The sequence below is a fragment of the Anthonomus grandis genome, chromosome 19 (assembly GCF_022605725.1).
Source record: "Anthonomus grandis grandis chromosome 19, icAntGran1.3, whole genome shotgun sequence".
Lineage (NCBI taxonomy): Eukaryota > Metazoa > Arthropoda > Insecta > Coleoptera > Curculionidae > Anthonomus > Anthonomus grandis.
In genome coordinates this window covers 6,407,221-6,421,708 of record NC_065564.1, presented here as the reverse complement: position 1 = coordinate 6,421,708, position 14,488 = coordinate 6,407,221, and the positions used below count along the sequence as shown (strand labels likewise).

The 14,488-nt window shown below is 34.0% G+C and overlaps 1 protein-coding gene and 2 long non-coding RNA genes across 3 annotated transcripts in view; all 3 read left to right on the top strand.

Annotated features, from left to right (window-relative positions):
* Nucleotides 1–14,488, top strand: part of LOC126747431 (CCR4-NOT transcription complex subunit 1) — a 108,797-nt gene that overhangs the window by 33,547 nt on the left and 60,762 nt on the right. The window contains exons 9-11 of the mRNA XM_050456068.1: nt 5,256–5,447; nt 9,017–9,515; nt 12,773–13,306. Of these exons, the coding sequence (XP_050312025.1) occupies nt 5,256–5,447; nt 9,017–9,515; nt 12,773–13,306 (1,225 nt within the window). The remainder of the gene's footprint in view (nt 1–5,255; nt 5,448–9,016; nt 9,516–12,772; nt 13,307–14,488) is intronic.
* On the top strand, nt 1,973–5,229 carry LOC126747445 (uncharacterized). The gene is made up of 6 exons (XR_007664204.1): nt 1,973–2,412; nt 2,587–2,665; nt 2,839–2,926; nt 3,040–3,138; nt 4,554–4,792; nt 4,965–5,229. It is a non-coding gene; the product is annotated as an uncharacterized LOC126747445 (long non-coding RNA).
* On the top strand, nt 3,324–4,380 carry LOC126747446 (uncharacterized). The gene is made up of 4 exons (XR_007664205.1): nt 3,324–3,411; nt 3,586–3,684; nt 3,859–4,108; nt 4,281–4,380. It is a non-coding gene; the product is annotated as an uncharacterized LOC126747446 (long non-coding RNA).

Here is a 14,488-nt window from a genome sequence, read left to right as displayed (position 1 = left end):
CTCACCGAGTTATAGGCAATTTTGTTTAGCAAGGTCCAAAACAGACCAATATTGGAACATCAAGATTTCTATTCTTGAACTGACATTTTTGACCATAACTCGGGAATCACTTGACATATTTCCATAAATTTTTCACAGCAATATAGCAGGGTTCATGGGGATGGATTTGATGGTAAAATGTGTTTAAATTTTCACTTTTTTTGGGAATATTTTCAATGAAATAATTGGAATTTCCGCAAAAGGATTTTATTCAAAGAAAAAGCGTTTTTTTCTCAATATTTTCATATACGAACGTTTGTTGTGCCTCAAAAACTCACTGAGTTATAGGAAATATTGTTTAGCAAGGTCCAAAACAGACCAATATTGGAACATCAAGATTTCTATTCTTGAACTGACATTTTTGACCATAACTCAGGAACCACTTAACATATTTTCATAAATTTTTCACAGCAATATAGCAGGGTTCTTGGGCATGGATTTGAGGGTAAAAATGTGTTTAAATTTTCACTTTTTTTTGGAATATTTTCTATGAAATAATTGGAATTTTCTCAAAAGGATTTTAGTCAAAGAAAAAACGTTTTTTCTCAATATTTTCGTATACGAACGTTTGTTGTGCCTCAAAAACTCACCGAGTTATAGGCAATTTTGTTTAGCAAGGTCCAAAGCAGGCCAATATTGGAAAATCAAGATTTCTATTCTTGAACTGACATTTTTGGCCATAACTCAGGAACCACTTGACATATTTTCATGAATTTTTCACAGCAATATAGCACGGTTCATGGGGATGGATTTGAGGGTAAAATGTGTTAAAATTTTCACTTTTTTTGGAAATATTTTCCATGAAACAATTGGAATTTTCTCAAAAGGATTTTAGTCAAAGAAAAAGCGTTTTTTTCTCAATATTTTCATATACGAACGTTTGTTGTGCCTCAAAAACTCACTGAGTTATAGGCAATTTTGTTTAGCAAGGTCCAAAGCAGGCCAATATTGGAACACCAAGATTTCTATTCTTGAACTGACATTTTTGGCCATAACTCAGGAACCACTTGACATATTTTCATGAATTTTTCACAGCAATATAGCACGGTTCATGGGGATGGATTTGAGGGTAAAATGTGTTAAAATTTTCACTTTTTTTGGAAATATTTTCCATGAAACAATTGGAATTTTCTCAAAAGGATTTTAGTCAAAGAAAAAGCGTTTTTTTCTCAATATTTTCATATACGAACGTTTGTTGTGCCTCAAAAACTCACTGAGTTATAGGCAATTTTGTTTAGCAAGGTCCAAAGCAGGCCAATATTGGAACACCAAGATTTCTATTCTTGAACTGACATTTTTGCCATAACTCAGGAATCACTTGACATATTTTAACATAGGTATGCGAGGAATTGTAACCGAACTTTAACCGGACTGATAAGCGCAACGACGACGCGATAGCCGCCCAGGGTGGAGTCAAGTATGTTCTCGCTCTACTCCGTCTCCTTCTTACACATTACGCAAAAATCATATTCGAAATTTTCCAACCGCCGAACGTGTATATGTCAAATTCCATGAATTTTTTTTTTTGTCAATTTATCCCTATGTCAGACTTAGTTCCAAATTCTCCTTTTTCCGGTAAAGAAAATGACACAATCCCTTAAAACTATATTTATTTTGACGCAATTCGTATGAAATTCTACTTATTTTGAATAAAAAACTTATATTCAAATTATTTGACATTCCTGGAAGACATGAAGAAAATTACCTCTGATATCCTGGAATACAATGATGAATACAAAATTTAACCTTAAAAACCGTCTCGTCTGGTGGGATCAACTTAAAGATATCTTCAAATCCCTGGAACATATCATAACTACCTTAAATGTCCTGGAAAAAATTAATGAATATCCAGAATTAAATTTAAAATTAAGTCAAATACCTGGAATAAAATAATAATAATTTCTAATCCCTGGAAAACATAAATAAGTGCCTCAAATACTCTGGAATAATTGTATTAGTCAAAGCTAATACAAAATTCTTGTTTTTTTTTTTTGGCAAAATTTACTATATTTATTGGAAATTGTTCCTATTTTGACCAAGTTCATGTAAAATTTTACTCATTTTAAAATATCTTTCGATGCAACTTTAGAGGAAATTCCCTAATTTTCCTTTTACTTTAAACAGCACAATTAATTAAAATTGTAAAGACAAAATTTGTTTTTCCTTCACGGATAGTGTAGTGTCTATAAGTCCCCATCATTTTTTCCCTGCTCATTTATGAGGTAAGTAACTTAGTAATATATCAAGAATCCTGTGTAGTTCTTGCATTAATTTATATTAAATGATTTTATCAGCATATTAATAATATATTTTTTAGGCACAAAACCGACCAGTTTTTTTCATAGATTTGGACCACTCAAACGTCCAAAACTGGTAAGTTTTAACTTTGAAAAAAATCCTGTTTGTCTAAATGCACTTTTTATGATGATAATTCACACTTTTTCTGCACTTTTATGCTGAAATACCTGCAGTTCTGACCGTTCTCATTAAATATCGACACTATACATGAGTTTCGGGCATATTTTAACCTTAAAATTTTAATTTTAGGTCAAATTAACCTCCATGCATTGGAAACTCTAGAATTTTGTCTTTCTGCACTCTCGTCTAAGAAAAAGGATACAAAATGGTGAGTTTTCGATACTAAAACCACAGGCTTAATTAAATTTCCACTCTATGATGATTTTTCACACTTGTCTGCATTTTCATGCTGAAATACCTGCAGTTCTGACCGCTCTTATTAAATATTGACATAACAGCCAAGTCTTGGATGTATTTTAATTTTGAAATGGTTATTTTTAGGGAGTATGGACACTCTGGATGGAAATTAGACAAATAGCACAGGGATCCCGGGATTTTAGAGGTTTTTGACCAATTTAGCATGGAAATGGTGAGTTTTCAACCTCAGAACTATTGAATTTAATTAAATTTCCACTCTATGATGATTTTTCACACTTAGCAAATAGTCTGGAGTATATTTTAATATTTGAACCATTATTTTAGGGAAAACGAGCGTGGATACCTGAAAATGAACTAAATCAGGACTGACTTACTGGAAATCCAGGAATTTTGAATGTTTCTTACTAATTTAGCACGGAAATGGTGAGTTTTCTACCATAGAACCATTAAATTTAATTAAATTTCCATTCTATGATGATTTTTCACACTTGTCTGCATTTTCATGCTGAAATACCTGCAGTTCTGATGTTTGCCATAAAAAAAATAATTATAACAAATAGTTTGGAGTAGATTTTAATATTTGAAACATTATTTTAGGGAAAACGAGTGTAGATACTTGAAAATGAACTAAAACAGGACTGTCTTACTAAAAATCCAGGAATTTTGAATGTTTCTTACTAATTTAGCACAAGAATGGTGAGTTTTCAACCTCAGAACCATTGAATTTAATTAAATTTTCATTCTATGATGATTTTTCACACTTGTCTGCATTTTCATGCTGAAATACCTGCAGTTCTGATGTTTGCCATGAAAAAATTAATTATAGCAAATAGTTTGGAGTACATTTTAATATTTGAACCATTATTTTAGGGAAAACGAGTGTAGATACCTGAAAATGAACTAAAACAGGACTGTCTTACTAAAAATCCAGGAATTTTGAATGTTTCTTACTAATTTAGCACAAGAATGGTGAGTTTTCAACCTCAGAACCATTGAATTTAATTAAATTTTCATTCTATGATGATTTTTCACACTTGTCTGCATTTTCATGCTGAAATACCTGCAGTTCTGATGTTTGCCATGAAAAAATTAATTATAGCAAATAGTTTGGAGTACATTTTAATATTTGAACCATTGTTTTAGGGAAAACGAATATGGATACATGATAATTAATTAATTAGAACTGATACATTGGAAATCCTGTAGATGTCAATGATTTTTTACCTTTTTGGCAAAAAAACTGTGACTTTTTGGCCCTAAATCTACTTTTTACTATTGGAATCATTATTTTAAGGAAATTGAGTATGGATGCCCCGAAATTCACTAACTGGGATCTACATACTGGAATTTTAATAATTTATCGCCTATTTTTAATAAATGGACCCAAAAAGAGGTGAGTTTTTGCCCCTAAATCATGAACTTAATTAATTTTCTACTTTATGATGAGTTTTTACACTTGTCTGCGTTTTTATGCTGAAATACCTGCAGTTCTGATGTTTGCCATGAAAAAATTCATTATAGCAAATAGTTTGGAGTACATTTTAATATTTGAACCATTATTTTAGGGAAAACGAGTGTGGATACATGAAAATTAACTAAATCAGGACTGTCTTACTAAAAATCCAGGAATTTTGAATGTTTCTTACTAATTTAGCACAAGAATGGTGAGTTTTCAACCTCAGAACCATTGAATTTAATTACATTTTCATTCTATGATGATTTTTCACACTTGTCTGCATTTTCATGCTGAAATACCTGCAGTTCTGATGTTTGCCATAAAAAAAATAATTATAGCAAATAGTTTGGAGTATATTTTAATATTTGAACCATTATTTTAGGGAAAACGAATATGGATACATGATAATGAATTAATTAGGACTGATACATTGGAAATCCTGCAGTTTTCAATGATTTTTCATCCATTTGACAAAAAAATTGTGACTTTTTGGCCCTAAATCTACTTTTTAGTATTGGAATCATTATTTTAAGAAAATTGAGTATGGATGCCCGGAAATTCACTAACTATGATCTACATAATGGAATTTTAATGATTTATCCCCACTGTACCCAAAAAGAGGTGAGTTTTTGCCCCTTAATCATGAACTTAATTAATTTTCTACTTTATGATGAGTTTTTACACTTTTCTGCACTTTTATGCTGAAATACCTGCAGTTCTGACAATAACAATCAAAGAAACTACTTATGCGACTGATCTGCAGTACTTTTTAATACTTGGATTATCATTTTAGGGAAAAAGAGTATGGACGTTCAAATATTGACTAAAATACCACTGGCATAGTGGAAAATTCTGGAATTTAAATGTTTTTTACCGCATACAAAGAAAAAAGAGTGTGGAACCCTAAATATTGACTAAAATACCAGTGACATACTGGAATCCCTGGAATTCTGTGGATTATTTAGCTAAACACAATAAAAGCAAATGCACCCCTAAAACGGCCTTTTTTATTCAATTAAACCCTCAGAAAAAACCCCTTCTTCCATTAAACAACCACCTTTTTTTGTCAAAATCAACATCGTAGGTCCGAACAACACGTTTAACTTGCAAGGAGGGTTGGGCCCTCTGGTTCCCACCCCCGGCTCCCCATCGAGATTAATGAGCGGGGCTTCAAACAGCCCCTTCCCGATCATCCCTATGCAGCACCAGGGCGCGGTCGGTACCAGTACCTCGTTGGTTCTGGGGGTGAATCAGATGGGAAACTTATCCCGGATCGGTAAGTTTATTCCAGGAGGTTTTTCTGGACTTAAAAGGTCGATGGTGTGTGTGTGTAAATTTTAGAGAATAAAGGTGTTATGGAGAGAAACAGTTTTCCAGGTAGTCGGAGTCGTTTTTTGGTCATTCCAGGCAGTCGGATTCGTTTTTTCCCTTTTCCCAAGATTTTTTCTAGAAATTTAATTCAACTACCTGGAAGCAATAGAAAAAAACTGTTCTGATGTTATGAGAGAAGGAAATTGACTCCAAAATGCCTGAAAGAGGGAAAATAATTACCTCAATTGTCTAAAATGCACAAAATTGAACGCTTTGAGAAATTTAGTGATTTTTGTTCATTTGCGGACATTTTTGGACGTAACTCAAGAACCACTTGACATATTTTCATAATTTTTTCACGGCAATATAGCAGGGTTCTTAAGGATCGATTTGAGGGTGAAAACGTGTTTCTAGGTAAAGAATTTGGGTAGTTAGGACACTTTTTGTTGAGGCGTCATTTTTCTTAATATTCTCAGCAAATGTTCACACTTCTTGGGAATATTTTTCATGTAATCATTGGAATTTTCTTAAAACGACTTTATTCAAAGGAAAGTCTTTTGTTTGGCAATATTTTCTTATACGAACGTTTCTTGTACCTCAAAAACTCTTTGAGTTATAAGCAATTTTGTCAACCAAGGTCCAAAAGAAACCCATATTGGAACATCAAGATTTTTATTCTTTAACTGACATTTTTGGCCATAACTCGGGAACTACTTGACATATTTTCATAATTTTTTTACAGTAATATAATGAGGTTCTTGAGGATGGATTTAAGGGCAAAAACGCGTTTCTAGGTTAAGGATTTGGGTAGTTAAATTACACTTTTTGTTAAGTCATCATTTTCATTGTTGAAATTTTTTTTCCAAATATTTTTTTTTGTACCTTTAGTATTAATGTTAGAAAAAAGTCTTATAAGGCTTTTTTGATGCCAATTTAATGCTCTACCTCATGGTAATTTTGTTTTTTCATTTTTGCAAAATTTTAATTTTTCGAAATTTTCTGCCTCAAAAATTGGACTGTTTTTCAAAAATCTTCCATAGCTTTTTTAATATGCCATTTAGGGCAAAAAGGTATTCTAGCTTTTTTCAAGGCACCCTTGCATGAAATCTAATGCAAAAGTAAAAACACCAATTTTCCTTATAGTTTCAGAGAAAATTGGAACAATATGAAAATCGGTTTTCCTCAATTTTCTTGAGCATGGTCATAGATAAAAACGTGAGCTATTTTGAAATTGGTAAATCTTTTTAAGCCCAACAACTTTTGTTAAAACAATTTTCTCTTAAGTCCTAAAGATTTTCCAAAAAAAAATTAAAACCATTTTTTGGGGAATTTCCATGGGGTATCCCCTGCAAATTTTGACCTAAAAATCGATTTTTTAAAATTTGCATTCTTGGTTTAGGAAACTTATTTATAGCAATTCTAACTCATTTTTCTCTCGTAAAACATTGACATGGACATATTTTTAAATTAGAGTCAATTTTTGAGGATTTGAAACCCATATTGCAACCTCAAGATTTTTTTATTCTTTCACTGACATTTTTGGGCATAACTCAGGAACCACTTGACATATCTTCATAATTTTTTTACAACAATACAGTGGGGGTCCTGATGATGGATTTGAGGGTAAAACCGTCTCTTTGGGTTAACTATTTAGATAGTTAGGACTAGGGTAATAACTTAGTCGCCAAGAATTAGTCAATTATTCCCAAATAGGCCCACCTTCTTATAATTAAATAACAAAACTCGGTATTGAAAGTACACCTGTTTCGCCCATCTGGACATCATCATTTCAACAGATATGTCCTCAAACAGAGATTTTATCAGGGTACATTCCCTTTAGCTGGATTTGACGGAAGAATCGTGGCTATAAGCTAGTCGCTAGTGAAACTGATCATTCCGTGAATGGTCCTGGAATATATCCGGTTCACAGCATTATAGTAGGATTCTTGAGGATGGATTTGAGGGTAGAAACGTGTTTCTAGATTGAGAATGTGGAGAGTTAGGACACTTTTTGTTGAGGCGTCATTTTTCTTAATATTCTCAACAAATTTTCACACTTCTTGGGAATATTCTTCATGTAATAATTGGAATTTTCTTAAAAAATCTTTAGTCAAAGAAAAGGCCTTTCTTTCACAAAATTTTCATATACGAACGTTTCTTGTACCTCAAAAACTCTTTGAGTTATAAGCAATTTTGTTAACCAAGATCCAAAAGAAACCCATATTGGAACATCAAGATTTTTATTCTTTAACTGACATTTTTGGTCATAACTCGGAAACTAGTTGACATATTTTCATAATTTTTTTACAGTAATATAATGGGGTTCTTAAGGATGGATTTGAGGGCAAAAACGCGTTTCTAGGTTAAGGATTTGGGTAGTTACATTACACTTTTTGTTAAGGCATCATTTTCATTGTTGAATTTTTTTTCCAAATATTTTTTTTTTGTACCTTTAGTATTAATGTTAGAAAAAAGTCTTATAAGGCTTTTTTGATGCCAATTTAATGCTCTACCTCATGATCATTTTGTTTTTTCATTTTTGCAAAATTTTAATTTTTCGAAATTTTCTGGCTCAAAAATTGGACTGTTTTTCAAAAATCTTCCATAGCTTTTTTAATATGCCATTTAGGGCAAAAAGGTATTCTAGCTTTTTTCAAGGCACCCTTGCATGGAATCTAATGCAAAAGTAAAAACACCAATTTTCCTTATAGTTTCAGAGAAAATGGGAACAATATGAAAATCGGTTTTCCTCAATTTTGTTGAGCATGGTCATAGATAAAAACGTGAACTATTTTGAAAATGGTAAATCTTTTTAAGCCCAACAACTTTTGTTAAAACAATTTTCTCTAAGTCCTAAAGATTTTCCAAAAAAAAATTAAAACCATTTTTTGGGGAATTTCCATGGGGTATGCCCTGCAAATTTTGACCTAAATATCGATTTTTTTAAATTTGCATTTTTGGTTCAGGAAACTTATTTATAGCAATTCTAACTCATTTTTCTCCCGTAAAACATTGACATGGACATATTTTTAAATTAGAGTCAATTTTTGAGGGTTTGAAACCCATATTGCAACATCAAGATTTTTTTATTCTTTCACTGACATATTTGGCCATAACTCATGAACCACTTGACATATCTTCATAATTTTTTTACAACAATACAGTGGGGGTCCTGAGGATGGATTTGAGGGTAAAACCGTCTCTTTGGGTTAACTATTTAGATAGTTAGGACTAGGGTAATAACTTAGTCGCCAAGAATTAGTCAATTATTCCCAAATAGGCCCACCTTCTTAAAATTAAATAACAAAACTCAGTAAGAGTTAGACCTATTTCGCTCATCTGGACATCATCAGCCTTTATCACGCTACTTTCCTGAGACTGGATTTAAAGGAACCATCATTTGAACCTGCTGAAACAGATAATTTCCTGAATGTTCCCGGATTACATCGTGTCTTGATCTGTATATGTAATATTAAATTATTTAATATTGCGCAAAATTGGCAACTAACAGGACTTAAATTTACCCCGTTAAAGGCCAACCGAGCGGCATGGAAAAGGCCCGAGTGTTGGACTACACGGTGATGCTCGAAGCCCAAACTCACATTTCCAAAGAGATCGAAGACGAGGCGAACAACTACTTCCAACGGATCTACAACCATCCCCCGAACCCGACCCTGTCCATCGACGAGGTCCTCAACATGCTAAAACGCTTCCAGGACTCTTCCAGCAAACGGGAGAAGGAGGTGTTCAATTGCATGCTACGCAGTCTGTTCGAGGAATACAAGTTCTTCCCTCAGTACCCGGACAAGGAGCTGCACATCACCGCGCAACTTTTCGGCGGCATCATCGAGCGGGGCATTTACGCGAATTACGTCACGCTGGGGATGGCGCTCAGGTGCGTCCTGGACGCCCTGAAGAAGCCCGAGGGATCGAAAATGTATTATTTCGGTATCGCCGCTTTGGACCGGTTCAAGAGCAGGCTGAAGGAGTACCACAAGTACTGTGAGCACGTCAGGGGAATTCCACATTTTACGTGAGTAGATTTTTATGTTAATTTTTGCGCGTGTATCGGTTGTCGTCAGGGCATTTTCAAAAGGAATTTTTAAATGGAACAGCGGTAAAATCTGAGAAAAGAGTTTTTACTGAGGAAAAGTGTTGAAACTTTCAGACCAAGCATCCCAGGGTAAATTGCTCAATAACTTTGCTTCCAATGATCGGGTTTTATAGATTTTTACTTTAAATTGTACCCAGGACGTTTTTTTAACTTTTATTAAAGAAGTGAAGTATTTCTAGGCACTAGAACATTTTTAATTCTGGGTTTTTTGTCGGCCTTATCGGATATCCAGGGGTAAATTGGTCAATAGCTTTGCTTCCGCTAGTCCGATTTGCTTGATTTTTATATTGAAACGTACCTGGGACCTTCCTTTAACTTTCATTGAAAAAATGAAGCTTTTCCAGGCACTAGAACATTTTTAATCCAGGTTTTTGTGTGGCGTATTGCCTTATTGGACATTCCTGGGTAAATTGGTCAATAACTTTGCTTCGAATGGTCCAATTTAGTTGATTTTTGTTAGAAAATGTTGCCTGAAACATTCGTTTAACTTTCATTGAAGAAATCAAGCATCCCGCGCACTAGAAGATTTTTAATCCAGGTTTTTCTGTGGCATGTTGCCATATCTGACATCCAAAGGTAAATTGGTCAATAGCATTGCTTCCAATCGTTCGATTTGATTAATTTTTATTTTAAAATGTGCCTGAAACGTTTCTTATACTTCCATTAAAGAAATCGAGAATTTCCATGCACTAGAGGATTTTTAATCCAGGTTTTTATTTGGAATGCTGCTCTTATCAGACATCCCAGGGTCAATTGGTGAATAACTTTGCTTCCAATCGTACGATTTAGTTGATTTTTGTTTTAAAATGTGCTTGGGATGTTTCCTTAAACTCTGTTGAAGAACTCAAGCAATTCTATGCACTGGAAGATTTTTAATCCAGGTTTTTCTGTGGCATGTTGCCATATCTGACATCCAAAGGTAAATTTGGTCAATAGCATTGCTTACAATTGTCCGATTTGGTTGATTTTTATTTTAAAATGTGCCTGGAACGTTTCTTATACTTCCGTTGAAGAAATCAAGAATTTCCATGCACTAGAAGATTTTTAATTCAAGTATTTATTTGGAATGCTGCCTTATCAGACACTCCAGGGTAAATTGGCGAATAATTTTGCTTCCAATCGTACGATTTAGTTGATTTTTGTTTTAAAATGTGCTTGGGATGTTTCCTTAAACTCTGTTGAAGAACTCAAGCAATTCTATGCACTGGAAGATTTTTAATCCAGGTTTTTCTGTGGCATGTTGCCATATCTGACATCCAAAGGTAAATTTGGTCAATAGCATTGCTTACAATTGTCCGATTTGGTTGATTTTTATTTTAAAATGTGCCTGGAACGTTTCTTATACTTCCGTTGAAGAAATCAAGAATTTCCATGCACTAGAAGATTTTTAATTCAAGTATTTATTTGGAATGCTGCCTTATCAGACACTCCAGGGTAAATTGGCGAATAATTTTGCTTCCAATCGTACGATTTAGTTGATTTTTGTTTTAAAATGTGCTTGGGATGTTTCTTTATACTCTGTTGAAGAACTCAAGCAATTCTATGCACTGGAAGATTTTTAATCCAGGTTTTTCTGTGGCATGTTGCCATATCTGACATCCAAAGGTAAATTGGTCAATAGCATTGCTTCCAATCGTTCGATTTGATTAATTTTTATTTTAAAATGTGCCTGAAACGTTTCTTATACTTCAATTAAAGAAATCGAGAATTTCCATGCACTAGAGGATTTTTAATCCAGGTTTTTATTTGGAATGCTGCTCTTATCAGACATCCCAGGGTAAATTGGCGAATAATTTTGCTTCCAATCGTACGATTTAGTTGATTTTTGTTTTAAAATGTGCTTGGGATGTTTTTTTAAACTCTGTTGAAGAACTCAAGCAATTCTATGCACTGGAAGATTTTTAATCCAGGTTTTTCTGTGGCATGTTGCCATATCTGACATCCAAAGGTAAATTGGTCAATAGCATTGCTTCCAATTGTCCGATTTGGTTGATTTTTATTTTAAAATGTGCCTGGAACGTTTCTTATACTTCCGTTGAAGAAATCAAGAATTTCCATGCACTAGAAGATTTTTAATTCAAGTATTTATTTGGAATGTTGCCTTATCAGACATCCCAGGGTAAATTGGCGAATAATTTTGCTTCCAATCGTACGATTTAGTTGATTTTCGTTTTAAAACGTACTTGGAATGTTTCTTTAAACTATGTTGAAGAAATCATGCAATTCCATGCACTGGAAGATTTTTAACCTAGGTATTTCTGTGGCATGTTGCCATATCTGACATTCAAAGGTAAATTAGTCAATAGCATTGCTTCTAATTGTCCGATTTGGTTGATTTTTATTTTAGAATGTGCCTGGAACGTTTCTTATACTTCCGTTGAAGAAATCTAGGATTTCCATGCACTAGAACATTTTTAATCCAGCTTTTTGTTAGGTATGTTGCCTTGTCGGACATTCTGTGGTAAATAACTTGGCTTCCAATGGTTTGAATTTATTGATTTTTGTTTTAAAACGTACCTGCAACATTTCTTTAATTTTTGTTAAAGAAATCAAGAATTTCCATGCACTAGAACATTTTGAATGCTGGTTTTTGTGTAGGTCAAGATTCCTTATCGGACATTCAGGGGTAATTTGGTCAAATTGCTTTGCTTCAAATAGTCCGATTTGGTTGATTTTTGTTTTAAAACATACTTGGAACGTTTCTTTAACATTCATTTAAGAAATCAAGCATTTCCATTCACTAGAAAAATTTTAATTTAGGTCCGATTTGTTTGATTTTTATATTGAAACGTACCTGGGACCTTCCTTTAACTTTCATTGAAAAAATGAAGCTTTTCCAGGCACTAGAACATTTTTAATCCAGGTTTTTGTGTGGCATATTGTCTTATCGGATATCCCAGGGTAAATTGGTCAATAACTTTGCTTCTAATGGTCCGATTTAGTTGATTTTTGCTTTAAAATGTGCCTGGAATGTTTTTTTAAATTATGTTGAAGAAATCAAGCATTTCTATGCACTAGAACATTTGCTGGTTTTTGTGTGGGTCAACATTCCTTATCGGACATTCAGGAGTAATTTGATCAATTGCTTTGCCTCCAATAGTCCGATTTGGTCAATTTTTGTTTTAAAACATACGTGGAACGTTCCTTTAACAAACAAACAACTGCCCACTTTCCAGCGACTTCCCGCAACACCTACAAGAATACGTCGAATACGGTCTGCAGTCGATGGAACCGCCCACAAAACCGGAGGGCCCCGTACTCCCCGCCAGTCTGGCGGCCATGTTGGCCCCTCAGAACGCGAACGTGGCCGCGCAGGCCTACAAAGGGGCCTCGACCGTCGGCAGCAACGTGTCGAGCAAAACGAACCCGACGCCCGCGAGCACTTTGGGCAGTCGCCCCTCGATCGCGAACGCGACCAACATCGACACCCTGCTGGTGGCCACCGAGAAGGAGGAGAAAACGATCGCGCCCCCCGAAGCCCTACAGGACAAGATCGCGTTCATTTTCAACAATTTGAGTCAGCTGAACCTGAAGACGAAGTGCGAAGAGTTGAGGGATCTGATCGCGGAGGACTTTTACCCGTGGCTGTCGCAGTATCTGGTGATGAAACGGGCCTCGATCGAGGTGAATTTCCACAATTTGTACTCGAATTGTTTGGACACGTTGAGTATGCCCGAGTTATGCAAGTTGGTCGTTAAGGAGACGTTTAGGTGAGTTTTAGTTTAATTAAAAAAAAAAAAAAAAACAATTATGTGAAACCCTAGTACTATTCATCTGTGGTAACTGTAACCGCGACGAAACGGGGAAGAAGGTCATAAATACTGTAAAAAACTTATTTCAAAAAATATTAAATATTTTACCTTTTCACTTTCTACTTACCTAGTTTTTTTTTTTTAATTTTTATAACCAAGAACAAAAACGATTGATTTTATACACCTATATTAATGGACTCAGAAAATTTCTTCTTAACACGATTTGAAGTAAACATAACTTCAATTTATACTAATAAACAAAAAACAATAAACACAAAAAAATTGTCATTGTTTCAGAATCAGGATCAATGTGTTCTTCTTCCAAATCCTTTAACTTGTCAGAGCTAGCATCACTTTCATCATCATCCTCTTTTATAATTAATTTTTCAGGGATGTCCTCCATTATCTGGTCAGTTTTTCAGTACTTATTTTCTATATCTATAACGTGTCTGACGCTATTTTTGATTATTATTTTTGATGATTGGGACTAACAGACTCTATTAGATTTATTATACAGTGCGAACGTAAAGGTTGGAATAAATTCATTTAAAATTCAGGGGTATGTTCAAAAAAAAACGCTCGGACATGTCGATTTTTATTTTTAACTGCGGGTTTTCTTACTATAATTTTATGTATACAGGGTGGCCCAAAAATAAGTTACGGTCATCAACGTAATTTTTTTAAATATAAACACCTATTTTTTATTTTAGATTTAGGTTCTACATCAAATTCTAAGTACATTTCATGTACCATGTCCTATACCTAAACTCGACCGTTGACGATTGAACACAATAAAAGGCTATTTTTGGAAGAGTTATTTATATCAAGCAACCTATCAGTTATTGTTTGGTTATTTACATTTGTGGTTGGTGTTTTTGATTGTTAACTTGTCACAATTTGTTGACATCAAATAATTTTGAGTGAATTTAGTTTGATTTAGATGCCTAAGCAAATTTTTGCTTGTGTTAAGTTTATCAAAAGATAAAATTAAAATTTCAAAAAATGGTACGTCTTAGTGAGCGAGAGCGAATAGAGATTTTGATGATGATTGGTTATGGAAACAGGATGCGCACTTAGATGGAAGTCTGTGAAATTTATCATGCCAAGTATCCTGATAGGCCACGTATATCTCAAAGTACT